At 46.1% G+C, this 13,923-nt stretch overlaps 1 protein-coding gene across 3 annotated transcripts in view; it reads left to right on the top strand.

Moving 5' to 3' along the window:
- Nucleotides 1-11,851, top strand: part of CYFIP2 (cytoplasmic FMR1 interacting protein 2) — a 111,341-nt gene extending 99,490 nt beyond the window's left edge. For all 3 annotated transcript variants that reach the window (XM_074313846.1, XM_019740295.2, XM_019740331.2), the window contains 4 exons: nt 143-237; nt 4,793-5,031; nt 6,560-6,707; nt 8,902-11,851. In XM_074313846.1, coding sequence (XP_074169947.1) covers nt 143-237; nt 4,793-5,031; nt 6,560-6,707; nt 8,902-9,069 — 650 coding nt within the window. In that variant the 3' untranslated portion in view covers nt 9,070-11,851. The remainder of the gene's footprint in view (nt 1-142; nt 238-4,792; nt 5,032-6,559; nt 6,708-8,901) is intronic.
- Nucleotides 11,852-13,923: the final 2,072 nt, after the last annotated feature.

Here is a 13,923-nt window from a genome sequence, read left to right on the forward strand (position 1 = left end):
GAACCAAGGAGAACAGTTAGTTCGACGTACTCCATCCAAGTTTTGGAATACAAATATGTCATCAGGTCCTCTGAGAGTTGTTTCTTCCCCAGTTGCCCGGTGTGTCCTGAATCTCAATCTCTGCCTGCTGCTCCTTTTACAGAGGGGGAGCGTCTGGAGGTCCGGATGAAACGCCTGGAAGCCAAGTATGCCCCACTTCACCTGGTCCCCCTGATAGAGCGGCTGGGGACTCCTCAGGTATGAGCCTTCTATCGTGGACACTGAGAACTAAAAGGAGCTTTAGAGGGAGAGCGTGTGGTCCAACCCCTTCGTTTTACGGGTGGAGAAACTGAGGCCCAGAGAGAGGAAGAGAATGTCTAACCCCACGGGGCCTGCCCGTGGACCTGAATTTCAAAGGTCCTCTCTCCTATGATCATAAAAGGCACGCTCTGCAGAAGGCAGCCTCTTCTCTCAGAAAACAAGACAAGTATTTGGAGCACACTGAAGAGTCCACTCTGCCCAGGGGTGTCACACTGCAGGGGTGTCACACTGATGAGCAGCCGTAGAAGGCCCCCTAGCATGCCACCCACCTTGCTCTGAAAACATGACTAAACATTTGGGTTCTTTGAGTCATCCCAGAGAGAATTCAGATACTGTGGAGGGCACACGTTCTTTTTCGGTCTTCAGAGCTGAACAGAGGAGATCCTCTGAAGATTTCCTTTTAGGGAGAAATCCCCCAAGCCAGCAGCATATAAATGTGTCTGCCCCGCTGTTGGTGTCATTGTACAAGAATCTGGCCCCTCGCACCCAGGGTTTGGCATGTGTTTCCACTTCAGAAGACTGTGAATTCCTTCCCTGTTCTGGTGAACACCATTTCCTTGGGACCGATAGAAATCTCCATTTGTCAAATGTTGAGTATATAACAAACAAAAGCCTAGACATTCTCCGGGAGGAGAAATGCCAGTTTTATAATTCTCCCAGCCCCCAAGGAATACGTCCCGAAGATCGAAAAAAAGTTAACAGTATTAACTTCCAATCTAGATGGGGTTCAGGGGCTCTGTAATGCAGGGAGACCCTGCTTGCTGTGCCATTTGTTGTGCCGGGCGACCTGCGGGGTCTCTGCTCCCGCTCCCCACACAAGAATGCAGGATATGGTGAGGCCAAAAAGGAACATCCACAGAGCCATAGATGGGGGAGTCATACCACTATATTCTCGCTGGCAGCATCCACCTTTCTGCAATCCGCTCTTGCTAGCCCAGCCACCATCTTCTTGCTAGCCCCCATTTTTTTTTCTCTTTCTGCTAGCACAGCCACAGCAGTCATATTAGTGGCCAATGGCTCACTGGTTACAGCTGACGGCCAACTAGCCACAGCTGATGGCCATGCAATCACAGTTGATGGCCATTTACTACCTGAGCCAGCACCTGTCTATGTGAGGCCGAGAGCCTGGAAACTCCTTTTTGGGGTTCTGTCCCCACAGACTCACATAAGATCTAGGTCAGTGACAGAGAAATTCTGCTACATCTTTAAAGTCAGGAGGTTTTAACAGTCCTGCATTGTTTGCATTTGTTTCTGGGACAAGTCGAAACGACCTGATTTGTTGCCCAGTGCTATCGTGGAAAGAATATTGTGGCAGGGGATCCAAAGACAGGGATCTTTGTCCTAGCCTCACTCCTCAATTGTGATAAAACCTAGTGCTAGACATTTAATATCTTAGTCTTTGTTTTCCCATCTTTAAAATGGACTAATAGTTGTTTTACCTCCTTAGTTGAGCTGCCTTTCATGGTCATTTCTATGGACAAATAAGTAAAAGTCTTCCAAAAACACAAAGAATTATATAAAGGAGTACTGAGATACTATTTCTCCTGCAAAGGACACTAGATATAATCAAAGTACTCCATGCAGAAATTTATTTCACATACTCATATGCTTTTTCTATTCCTTTGTTCACTCAGAAAAGAATGGCAGATAGAGAAGAGAAAAATCCCCCACTGGCTGGAATAGAAAAGAAATGGATAAAATTTATGTTAAATCACACACACACACTCACACACACACCACCACCACCACCACCACCACCAGAAATCGGGGGTATTTGCAGCCAATAATTTATAATATACTTTTTCAGAGCAAAAAGAAAATGACAGAGACACCAAAAGAAAAAAGGACAGGAAGGAAAACTGACAACATAAAAAAATATAAATGGCAATAAACATAAGAAAAAGTGTTCAGCCTTACCAGTAATCAATGACATATAAACGAAAAGAACAGGGTACAACTTTTCATCTCTCGAGTTGGCAAAGAACTTCTCTTAGTGATAATAGAGTATTGGTGAGGGTACAGGGAACAGACTTCACACAGATAGATACACAGTGTTCAGCTTTTCTTGAGAGTAGTTTGCCCCTTCATAGCAAATGCCTTTTAAAATACTAATCCTCTTCTAGTGAGGAGTTCTATTTGTAGGATTTTATCCTAAGAAAAGAACCAGAGATAAGCTCAAAAAGTGTTATGTTTAAGGCTGGTTTTTTAAGAGTTGGCTGTAATAGTAAAAATTTTTAAACAATGTAAAATAACCAACAAGAATAGAGGACTAAAATGATGTCTGTCAGTGACCATTTTATGTAGCCATTAAAAAATCATGTTACTGAAAATATTAAAGGAAATGGTTTTTTAGATTTCTGATATCTTAAGAGAAAAAAAGCAATACAGATACTATGGTCCAAATTTTATTAAATACAGATGTATATACACCCTCACATACATAAAAATAAATGAACAAATTATTCCTCAGTATTTTGAGAAAGCTCATCTCTAGTGAGGTTTATGGGAGATTTTTATTTTTTTATAACATTAAAAAAATTTTTTCCAGATTTTACCCAGCGACTATATTACTTTCATAATTCATAGGAAAAACTGTAAGGGTGAGCACTTTTTCAAGGAAAGGACAAAGCTTCTAACCGTTTCAACCAAGGCCCCTTTGTCTGGCTATACTAGGTGGGGCGGGGGGGGTCGTCAGCAGAAGTCCAACTCTGTCTGCAGATTTATAAACCCCCTTGCTAATGTTTTAATCCCCCCACAATTGTCAGGCCCTGAGGATTGATTCCGAATAAATGCACAGGAGACTAATTAATAACCCGGAACTCTGTATTTATTAATGTATGAAGGAGACTATTCATGACTCAAGAACAAATACAGATCCCGTATTTATTTCCTGAGCATCTTCGCTGCTCCAGGCAATCTGAAACAGAGAACCACAAACTCGCCTAGTAGAGAGCTGCCCGATGAGAACAGAATCGAGCAGTGGGTTCAGGATTTTGTAAGACATGTTTCTAGCGAACTGGGGCAAATTGAGTGGTCCCTTCTCTGCTCAAGCGCTGTCTTTCTCTGCCCATGGAATCAAGATGAGTCACTGCAAATCAGGGTGCCCTCTCCTTTCTGTTTGAAACACATGGTGTCAAATTCTTCTTCCCCAATCCACGCCTTTTTTCCTAGACTTCTTTCAGTTTATAGTTGTCATGACAACTGCACTCCTGGCCACATTCCTAACAGGCTCCAGCAGTGGTGTTTCCTGATTTATTTCCCTCTGTGGATTAACTCAGAGGCTGTCCTCTTTTGGGGGCTCCAGGGCAGAAACTTGCAGCCAGAAGTCAGGCAGGCTCCCCCCCAGACACCCTGTAAAATGAGCTCTCTAGGGAGACCACCCACTGGGGACCCAATCCCATGAGTGCCCTATGGACCTCTGTGTCTGAGAAGCCAGCCCTCTTTTGCTTTGTCTCTAGCTTTGGAGACCTTTCTTTGACCTTAGATTTTAGTATCTATCTATCTTACTTTGCACATGGCTTTTGAGATCTCTATTCCTAGATATTTTTACTCTTAGCACAGACGGTAATATATTTTGATGTATTTGTCTAGCCAGCTGATTATTGAGATGCAATAACCAGAAGGCAGATGAGGAGCCAGTTTAAATTATTAATAAAGATCATTTACAGTGGTCAGAGGACTTCTAATTGGAGGACATAATTCTGTAAAATAAGTGCCAAATTTTAAAAGAGTAACATATGCTCGTTGTAACACCATTCAACTGTATCGAAGTATTTAAAGTAAAAAGTGAAAATCTCACCCACTTCTCCAAGCTCATCTGCTCCCACAACCGATTTAATCCTTCTAAAGTGTTTTACACACACCCCCACATCTATTGTGTGTGCCTAGCTGTGGGATTGTGTGTTGTTGGTGTCTTTTAATAGGACTGTAGTATACATCCTTTTCTGCAACTTGCTCTTTTCACTGAACAATTAAAAAACCACTGATCCGACTACCAGGATTTAGGTCCCTGCTTTACCACTCACGGGCTGCCTCTCTGGACGTCAGTTTCTTTATCTGTAAAATGGGGATAATAATGTCACCTCCTTCGCGGGATTGCTGTGAGGAATAAATACTTATCAAGTGCTTATAATAGGACCTGGTGTGTTACACACACTCAGTGAGTATGAGCCAGTAGAAGTAGTAGAGTATACTAGCAATAGTATCATCTCAGTTTTTTCCATGGCTACAAAGCATTTCATTCATTATATGGGGAAGTCAAAAAAGTTTTTAAACTATTCCTCTATCAATGGCTCTTAGATTTTACCTACCATAAGACTTTCCCGCTTTTGCACTCAGGTTTGTAAAGTTAGTGCCCTACTCTGGGCAAGATATCCATTCTGACGAATGACTTCCACGTGCAGTCAGCTCCAAGGTTTAGGAATCTCTGGTGAGAAGTGGAAGAGGCGGTCAGAGATATAGATAGAAGGTTTATATACCCTTCCGTTCCCAGCAAATTGCCATCGCTCGGGAGGGTGACCTGCTGACCAAGGAGCGGCTGTGCTGCGGCCTGTCCATGTTTGAGGTCATTCTGACCCGCATTCGAAGCTACCTGCAGGACCCCATCTGGAGGGGCCCGCCACCCACCAACGGCGTCATGCACGTTGACGAGTGTGTGGAATTCCACCGGCTGTGGAGTGCCATGCAGTTCGTCTACTGCATTCCCGTGGGGACCAACGAGTTCACAGCTGAGTGAGTACCCCTAGGGAAGACACCCCCAACCTGCTTGTTTCCTCCGAGAGGCATCAGCCTACCAGAACCAACCAGAAAGATGGACAGGGGCGGGGTGGTCTGACAACTGTTTATTGAGCACATACTATGTGCCAGTTGCTGTGTTAGGTGCTGGACATACACTAATACTGAACAAAACGTGATGGTTCCTGGGCTCATGGGGATTACAGGGCCTATGGAGAGACGTCAGGCACACCGAATGAGGCAGCGTTGCAGCAAGGGCAGCACAGGGGACGGATGCCTCAGAAGAGAGAGGAACGGTGTATCGGAATTGGATGTACACACCAGAACTGAGCCTTGAACACTGCTGGGATTCAAATCTTAGAGGGGAGAAGGGACCGTCCCAGGAAAGGCAGCAAGTGGTTGGAGGCAGAGATGAAGCGTATGTGTGTGAGTGTGCGCCCTGGGGACTTGGGACGTCTTGGGGCCTTTGAATGGGCAGCAGGGAGCCCTGGTGAAGGGTTGGCATGAAGAACCTCACTGCCAACCTCACGTCCCCACAAAAGTGCAGGGTTCGTAGAACAGAGAAAGCCTTCCTGGCAGAGGTCAGGCCCTAACTCGTGCATGGTAGCCTGCCTCAGGAGGCCCCTGCTCCTGAAAAATGGGGGGGCTTTCAGAGTAACCCAAGCCTGTCCCCAGAGGAGACAAAGGCAGAGCCCAGATCTCTCTCCACTCACCCAGCTACACATCCAGAGCAGAGTAGTGAGGGAGGCAGACAAGGCCTGTCCTCAAGGAGCCAGAGCTCTAGAGACAAAGCCCGTGAGGGCCACAGAAGGCTTCCCGAGGAAGTGGTGTTAGCGCTGGGCTGGGAAGGCTGTTTCCAGCCACTGCTGGGCCTGGGCTTTGCAATGGGGAAGCAGGGAACCTGCCCAGTTTGAGCTGCGACTGCTACTTGAGGACAAGGAAGTGAGCAGAGATGACCCCACGGCCACCCAGACTTCCCCAGTTGCTGTTGAGAATTGGGGGTGGGAGGGGGTACGCAGGCTGAGCTTTACCAGCCCCAAGAGTTCTCAGCCCCTGCCCCACACCGGCAGCCTCTGTTTATGTGCCCACTGTGCCCCATCCCTGCCTGCTCAGCCTCCTCTGGCCAGCTGGTCTCCTGGTTTGAATGGGCCCTTCTCACAGGTGTTCCCTGACTCCTTTATGGAGCCAGAACAGATTCTTCTTTGACTTGCCTGAAACAATCAGCTATGTAAATCGCAAGGACTGGGTGAATGTCTTCTTTCAAATTTGTCTTCTTCAGAGGTGATTTTTTCTTACCTCAGTGGGGCAGCAGGTTAACACCTTTTTGTGGGTAGAAAGGCTTGTAATATAACCACAGTCCCTGGAACAAACAAATACATGCTCGTAGCTTTTCTTGTACCCATTTTACAGATTGGTCCAGAGATGGGCCTGCTCACTCACTAGCTGTAGTCCTGGTCCAAGATGAGGACCCCACCCTCTTCCCTCCCCTGCCTCTCACTCCACTGCCACCTCTCCCTGCTTCCAGGCAATGTTTTGGTGATGGCCTGAACTGGGCTGGCTGCTCCATCATCGTCCTGCTGGGCCAACAGCGTCGCTTCGACCTGTTCGACTTCTGTTACCACCTGCTGAAAGTACAGAGGCAGGACGGGAAGGATGAAATCATTAAGAATGTGGTAAGCAGCTCATGGCTGGGGCTTGGGTGATGGGGCCAGGCCTGACAAGCAGGCTTTCATCTGAAAAGGCAGGTGAGCTGCTTCAGGAGCCAACTCCCCACACTGCAGGAAGGTACAAAGACACTCAGCAGCTAGGGACCTCCTCGTAGGAAACCATGAGTCACTTGCTCAGAATGCACTGGGATGAATCAGGTCACCCCGCAGGGCAAGGCCAGGCTCCAGACCTGAAATACACCTTCCCTGTGCCAGGCAGACTCTGCTGAGGCTGGGTCCTCATCTCACAAACTTTTTCACTGAACACGAGAGTTGTGCAGGCCCGGGCGTGGGGTAAGCAGGGCTGCTGTGGGGGCACCGAGAAGGGCTGTCTCAGCCAGGCTGAGGGACAGGGAAGGGTTGGCCCGAGGGGGCTTCCCATACAGGTGCGGCTTGGGCTAAGTCCAACAACCAGCAGCAAATAGCCAGGCAGAAAGTGGGTGCAGGGTGGGGAGGATATCACAGATAGAGGGGACAGCTGGAGCAAAGACTCAGGGACATGGAGATGTATGGCTGGAACAAGGTGTGGGTCTCCGGGACCAGCTGAGAGAAGAGGGCAAGAGCCACCTCATCAAGGCGTTTTTTGCCATTGGGGTAGAATATACGTAACATAAAATATACCGTTCTGACCATTTTTCAGTGTATAGTGGAGTGTATTAGGTGCACTCACATTGTTGTGCAACCATCCATCTCCAGAACTTTTTCAGCTTCTCAAACTGAAGCTCTATGTCCTTTTAACACTAACTCCCTATTTTCCCCTCCCTCGAGCCTCTGGTAACCACCTTTCCACTTTCTGTCTTCGTGAATTGGACTTCTCTAGGTGCGTCATACAGATGAAATCCTCACTTAGCACGATGTGTTCAAGGTTTACCATGTTTTAGTGTATGTCAGAATTTCCTTCCTTTTTAAGGCTGAATAATAGTCCATAGTATGTGTGTACCACATTTTGTTTATCCATTCATCCATCGATAAACACTTGAATTGCTTCCACCTTTTGGCTACTGTGAATAATTCTGCTATGATCATGAGTGTACAAATATCTGTTCAAGTCCTTGCTTCCGTTTCTTTTGGCTATATACTTAGAAGTGGCATTGCTGGATTATATGGTAATTCTACTTTTAATTTTTGTGGAATCGCCATACTGTTTTCCATAGTGGCTACCATGTTATATTTCCACTAGCAATGCATGAGAGTTCCAATTTCTCCACATCCTACCCGACACTTGTTATTTTTTGGGGGTTTTTTGGTAATAGCCACCCTAGTGGATACAAAGTGGTATCTCATTGTGGTTTTAATTCCCATTTCCCTAATGATTAGTGATGTTGAGCGTGTTTTCATGTGCTTGTTGGCTATTTGTTTATCTTCTTTGGAGAACTGTTTGTTCAAATCCTTTGCTCACTTTTTAATTGGGTTGTTTGTTTTTTATTGTTGTTGAATTGTAAGAGTTCTTTATATTTTCTGGATATTAATCCCTTATCAAATACATGATTTGTAAATATTTTCTCCCCTTTCATGGGTTGCCCTCTCGTGCTGTTAACAGTGTCCTTAGATGCACACAAGTTTTTAATTTTGATATAGTTCAGGTTATTTTTTCCAGATTATTACCTGTGCTTTTGGTGTCTCATCCAAGAAATCACTGCTAAATTCAACGTCATGAAGCTTTTTCTCTGATTTTTTCTAAGTGTTTTATAGTTTTCTCTCTTATGTGTAGGTCTTTAATCCATTGCGAGCTAATTTTTTATATAGGGTATAAGGTAAGGATCCAACTTTTGCATGTGCATATCCAGTTTTCCTGGCACCATATTGTCTCCATTGAATGGTCTTGGCACCCTTGTCAGAAATCATTTGACCATATATGAAAGAGTTTATTTCTGGGATGTCTATTCCATTGGTCTATATGTCCATCTTCATGCCAGTACCACACTGTTTTGATGACTGTAGTTTTGTAGTAAGTTTTGAAACTCACAAAGGATTTTACAGCCAAGTAACGTTTGATTTCCAAGCTGTTGGAACCCACAGAAGGCCTTTAAACAAGAGAGTCACATGATCATTAAAGCATCGGGACCCTGCACCCCAACCTCGCTGAATTCCTCTCTTGCTCTCCCTTTATTTCCGTATCTTCTCTTCCCGCCCGTAACCTACATGGCCCTGTCCTTTGCAGCCCCTGAAGAAAATGGCAGACAGAATCAGGAAGTACCAGATCTTGAACAATGAGGTTTTTGCCATCCTGAACAAGTACATGAAGTCCGTAGAGACAGACAGTTCCACCGTGGAGCATGTGCGCTGCTTCCAGCCACCCATCCACCAGTCCCTGGCCACCACCTGCTAGGCCGACGGTCCTGCAAACCCTCAACCTGGAGGAGGAGAAGCAGCAGGAGAGAGAAAGCCACAGCCACAGCCCTGCAACAGGGTCCAACTGGACAGTGTATGGGATGGACCTGGAAGCGAACAAGCACCTCCCCGAACACATCTACACCTCCCGAGGGCTGGGCCTGTGCATGCTTTCCCATGACATCTCCATGGTTGTTTTTCTGTAGTGTAAATGAAAACAAAAACAAAAACAAAAACAGGGCAGTATGTGCTTTTTTTCTTTTTTCCCTCAGCTGTGTTAAGAGCCCTAGTTACACCCTTTCTCCATCTCACGACCCCAACCCACATCCGTGGTTGCTTCCCAAAACCTCCTCCCAAGACACCTCCTGCCTAGCACCCACGTCGGACCTCAGAACTGAAGATCAGAGATCAGAAAAAGAGTGTAGCCATGCCCCAACATGTCAGCCTGGCCTGATGGGCATGCCTCCACTTACCGGCTTCTTCGCCTCCTCGGGCTCCCTTCCCCCATTCTTCCAGGTGATATCTGCTGCTCTGGATGCCAGGGATTCTACCACCAAGAGGACTCCTGGACCAGGTGCTGAAAGCCATGGGGAATGGAGGACAGTTTCCTGGTATTGGCATCATGATAGATGGTGTTGGCTCTGTGCTTTCATAGGCTCCCCAAACCACACCTAGACGCCCCTCTCACAGCTCTCCTAGAGAGAACTCAGAAATGCATTCCCATCGGTATTCCACTGAGCAGAATGAGAGTAGGAAGATGGTCAGGCCCAATGTGCAAAGAGGTACTTATGAACACAGCCAGGAGTCCCATAGCCCAAATCGGAAAGCTGTTAGACCACCTCATCAGCTTGATTGTGAGATGGTCCTGTATTCATTAAGCAAATACCTAGTGAACACCAAGCTACACAGGGCGACGGACTCTGGGAACACAGCACTGAACAAGTCAGGCGTGCCCAGGCCCCAGCCCAAAATAGGGACCATGCCTTTGTACAGACTCTCTCATCAAGGAAAACTCCCATGCAAAAGAAAATATGAAGAGGTTATTTTAACAGAAGCCAGAAACATAGTGGGGTCAGGGAGATAAAGAGTATAAACACCTGTCAAGGAGCTTTAGTACCAAGATATACCTCCCAAAAGGCATCCTGTTTTAGTGAATCAGGACTTCCATTGTCCTAGAAACAGAAAGATTCTTGAGACATTTTATCTTTTGCTCTTAACTTCTCAATGTTCCTTCACTTAGATTTTGAGGCATGGGACAGATTTTGAGGTATGAGATAGGCATAGCTCCTTCTAGTTCCCAGACTGGACCAAAATTCCTTGCAGAGTCTCCCCCCAAGCATGGGGAGACTGGTTAGAAGGACAGTGAATGTCCTTTAGAAATGAATGTCTCATTACAGAGCACCTCATCCTCAAAGGAAGTCTGTAACCATGAGCTTGTAATAAAATATAAAGCGAGACATTTATTTCTCTATCCCTCTGCCCCAGTCCAGGAAGGAAAGGAAAAGAGAGAAAATAGAACAGTAATGATCCCCTCCCTCAGGGCGGATGGATGGAAATGGTTACCATTAATCAGATGGACCATTTTACCCCCATGGAGAGAGCGCAGACGTGTACATAGCAAGACGTGTGTGTCATACACTCATGCTCACCAGGGAGGAGAGAAGTGGGGCTCACCACATGTGGTCCAAAGGCCTCGTACATCAGGGCTTCCTGAGATTAGCACATTGGATGCTGATTCCTGCCCCAACCCCCTGAGACCCTCCAATTCTGCCCCTGTGGGCGTAAGGTCTGGAGACCTGCGCTCTCCACAAGCTCTCTGAGTTGTTCCCTTGCAAATGGAAGTCTGAGGACCGCTGCTGTAGAGATCCACTCCATGCTAACCTTGGGCTTTGAACCCCTTCTGAGCCATGAAAGAAAATATTTGTAGGAAAGTGGTTCAAGGTGGAAGGTGGGAGATCCTCCTATCTGGAGGTGCCACTTGCTATTCTGATTTCTTAATTTTTCCTCCTGGCCATAGATATAGCCCACAGGCAAAAGGGAAAGGGTTCACCACATGGTAGAACTACACGATAGAACACGCATTCAAATCTGACCTAGAGTCGCTAAGTTCCAGAGCCTTCCGAATCTTCAGTCCTGTCCAGGAACAGTAGCTCTTGCAGACAGATGACCAGCCCTTAGGTCCTAGAGAGCATTCCAGATCCTTGATCGTTGCTTTTATGGAGATTTGAATCATCCATTTGATGAGATCACTGTTTCAACAACCTGTCCCTCCCACCCTGCATTCCTAACCTTGAATTTGACCCTCTGGGTGGAATCCCATTGTCCTCAAGAGATTCGATCCTGGTAAATTGAGGTCTTCACCTTCAGGAGAGACATTTCATTTCCCCAGCTTGCCAGCAACATCTATTTAATAAACACCGAACAGGTTTAATATTCTTTCCTCCCTGGTATTACTGCCCCCGTTTTGATTTTTTTGTGTGTCTAAGAACCAGGAAAAAAAAAAATCTTAGGTTTTAAAAAGTTTTAACAAAAATCTGTTTCAGAAACTGTCAAATGTACCATATTTGTATTAAGAGTTGTTGGGGATTTTTGTACAATGAATTTACATTTATTTATGGTGACTTCTATTTACGCTTGTGATCAAATAATGATGTTAAATTCTTAAATCCTATTTGCTATGCAGCTGAAGATGATATTTTGCTTTGTATTTTGGGGTACCTACCTGTGGTGAGTTGATAAACATTCCCATCTTCATTAAAACTGCTCCCAAACCTGTGAAACCAGCCTCTTGGTCATGATTCGAGGGCGTATTCCTGCACTCGTGGATCTGCCGAAGGCCACGTTAAAACAGGACTAGGAAACCAACCCACATGGAACGGAAGAAGATAAAGAGCCAGTAGGTCAGTGCACCTGTGATGATTTGGTTTGCTTTCTCGCTGAGGGAACTATCTCTTTACAAATTGACTTGTACTGGACAAGATAAAGGAGATAGTTCCTGACCTTAGGGATTTCATAGTCTCACCGAGTGTAACTCTATACCCTAGATCCCTAGTTTGAAGAAGAAGGGGAAGTAATACTTACTGGGTCCTGATGTGTGCGGGCATGATGCTGAATCCTTTTTATCTGTCCCTGTGACTCAACCCCACAGTCACGTTATGAGTTACATCCCACCTTTGACAGAGAGGCTGACAGTGTGTTTATTTTCACGTAGTTCTGGGTCGTAGCTGGAATTTGGACCCAGTTGCAAAGCCTGGGCTTTTGCTGTTGGCACTACAATGAACAGACCCCACAACTAGACTTGGGGATTTGGTCACTGGAATTGTCAGGGCTTGGGGTCAGATTGAATGGAGCCTGGTATCAGGAAAGCACCCAGCATGGTGGCTGGGGTACCTTCAGCCTGGGAACCTCTCACGCTCATCAGAAAGGATGACATTAGAGGAACACTGGAAGGATGTGTTTCCAACCAACACCAGTGTTTGGAGCCTCACAGTTTACACAGCACCAGCTTCCTTAAAGACCATCCACAAAGATGAGTCCTAGGGCACTGGTGACTCTCCCACTGCGGTGGCCTTGGTCAGCCCTCTAATCTCTCACAGCCTCTGTTTCCTCCTCTTCAAATTGAACAGAATAATCCAAGATCCTTCCAGCTCTGATGCCTGGGTCTAGGTCATTTCTCGCTGGTATACTTTGAGGGGCCTGACTACTTCACAAACTCAAAATCTTCCTTAGCCATGTATCACCACCTCCAGGGATTCTTATCGTTAGGGCTTATCTAGTTGCACTTGTGTGGAGGATTATCAGGCCTGAGAGATAGGTGCTCAGTGCAAAGAGATTCCATGGTCAAATCAATCTGGGGAACACCTCGTGCTCTTTTCCCTCTTGAAGATCTGAGTCCCACAGAACCTAATGAGCCTGGATTAACACCACGTCGCCTAGGGCTATGAACTTGGAGATCCATTTTTCTGCAACATTAGCGACCCTCTCATGGAACACACTTCAAAAAGTATTAAAATGTAAAAAACAATAACCCCCACAGGAAAAGGATCACTTACACGCAGACAGTCATGATACCTGGGCACAAGTAGGGAAGCAGGGACTGGCAAGGATTGAAGGATTTCAGATGGAAGGGGAATCATTCGTGATGAGAGAGCACACGGTAGTGGGGTCTACTCGTTTGCTAGGGTGGCCATAACAATATACCACAGACTGGGCAGTTTAAACAACAAACATTTATTTTCTCACAATTCTGGAGTCTGGAAGTCCAAGAGCAGGGTGCCAGCAGGGTTGGTTTCTTCTGAGGCCTCTCCTTGACTCAAAGGTGACCATCTCCCTGTGTCTTTAATGGTCTTCCCTCTTGTGTGTCCAAATCTCCTCTTCTTATAAGGACACCAGTCATATTGGATTAGGACCTACTCGTATGAGCTCTTTTTACCCTAATTACCTGTTAAAGGCCCTGTCTCTACATACAGTCCCATTCTGAGGTCCTGGAGGTTAGGGCTGCACTATATCGATGTGGGGAGGGGTCACAGGTCAGTCCATAGCACTGGGAAAGAGGAAGGATAGCTCTGGGGAAGATGCTGAGGGCCCTAGATTGTGAGATGGCTGCGATGCCACTGCTTTGAGACTCAGTTCTTGAACACTATTTTCAAGACTCTGTAATAGATTAAAAATCTATCATGGCCATGGACCCAAAGGAACTCATGGGGTTGTAGGAGGGCGGGATGAGGCATGTGTACAGTGCACTAGAGTGTGGAGTAGAATGGGGTGAGGCTAGTCGTCACTCTCATTGACTGAGCTTTCTTCATGCCAGACCAGGAAAAGTGCTTTAAATGCTTTATTCAGTTAAACCTCA

This window comes from Rhinolophus sinicus, linkage group LG10, assembly GCF_036562045.2.
Source record: "Rhinolophus sinicus isolate RSC01 linkage group LG10, ASM3656204v1, whole genome shotgun sequence".
Classification (NCBI taxonomy): Eukaryota; Metazoa; Chordata; class Mammalia; order Chiroptera; family Rhinolophidae; genus Rhinolophus; species Rhinolophus sinicus.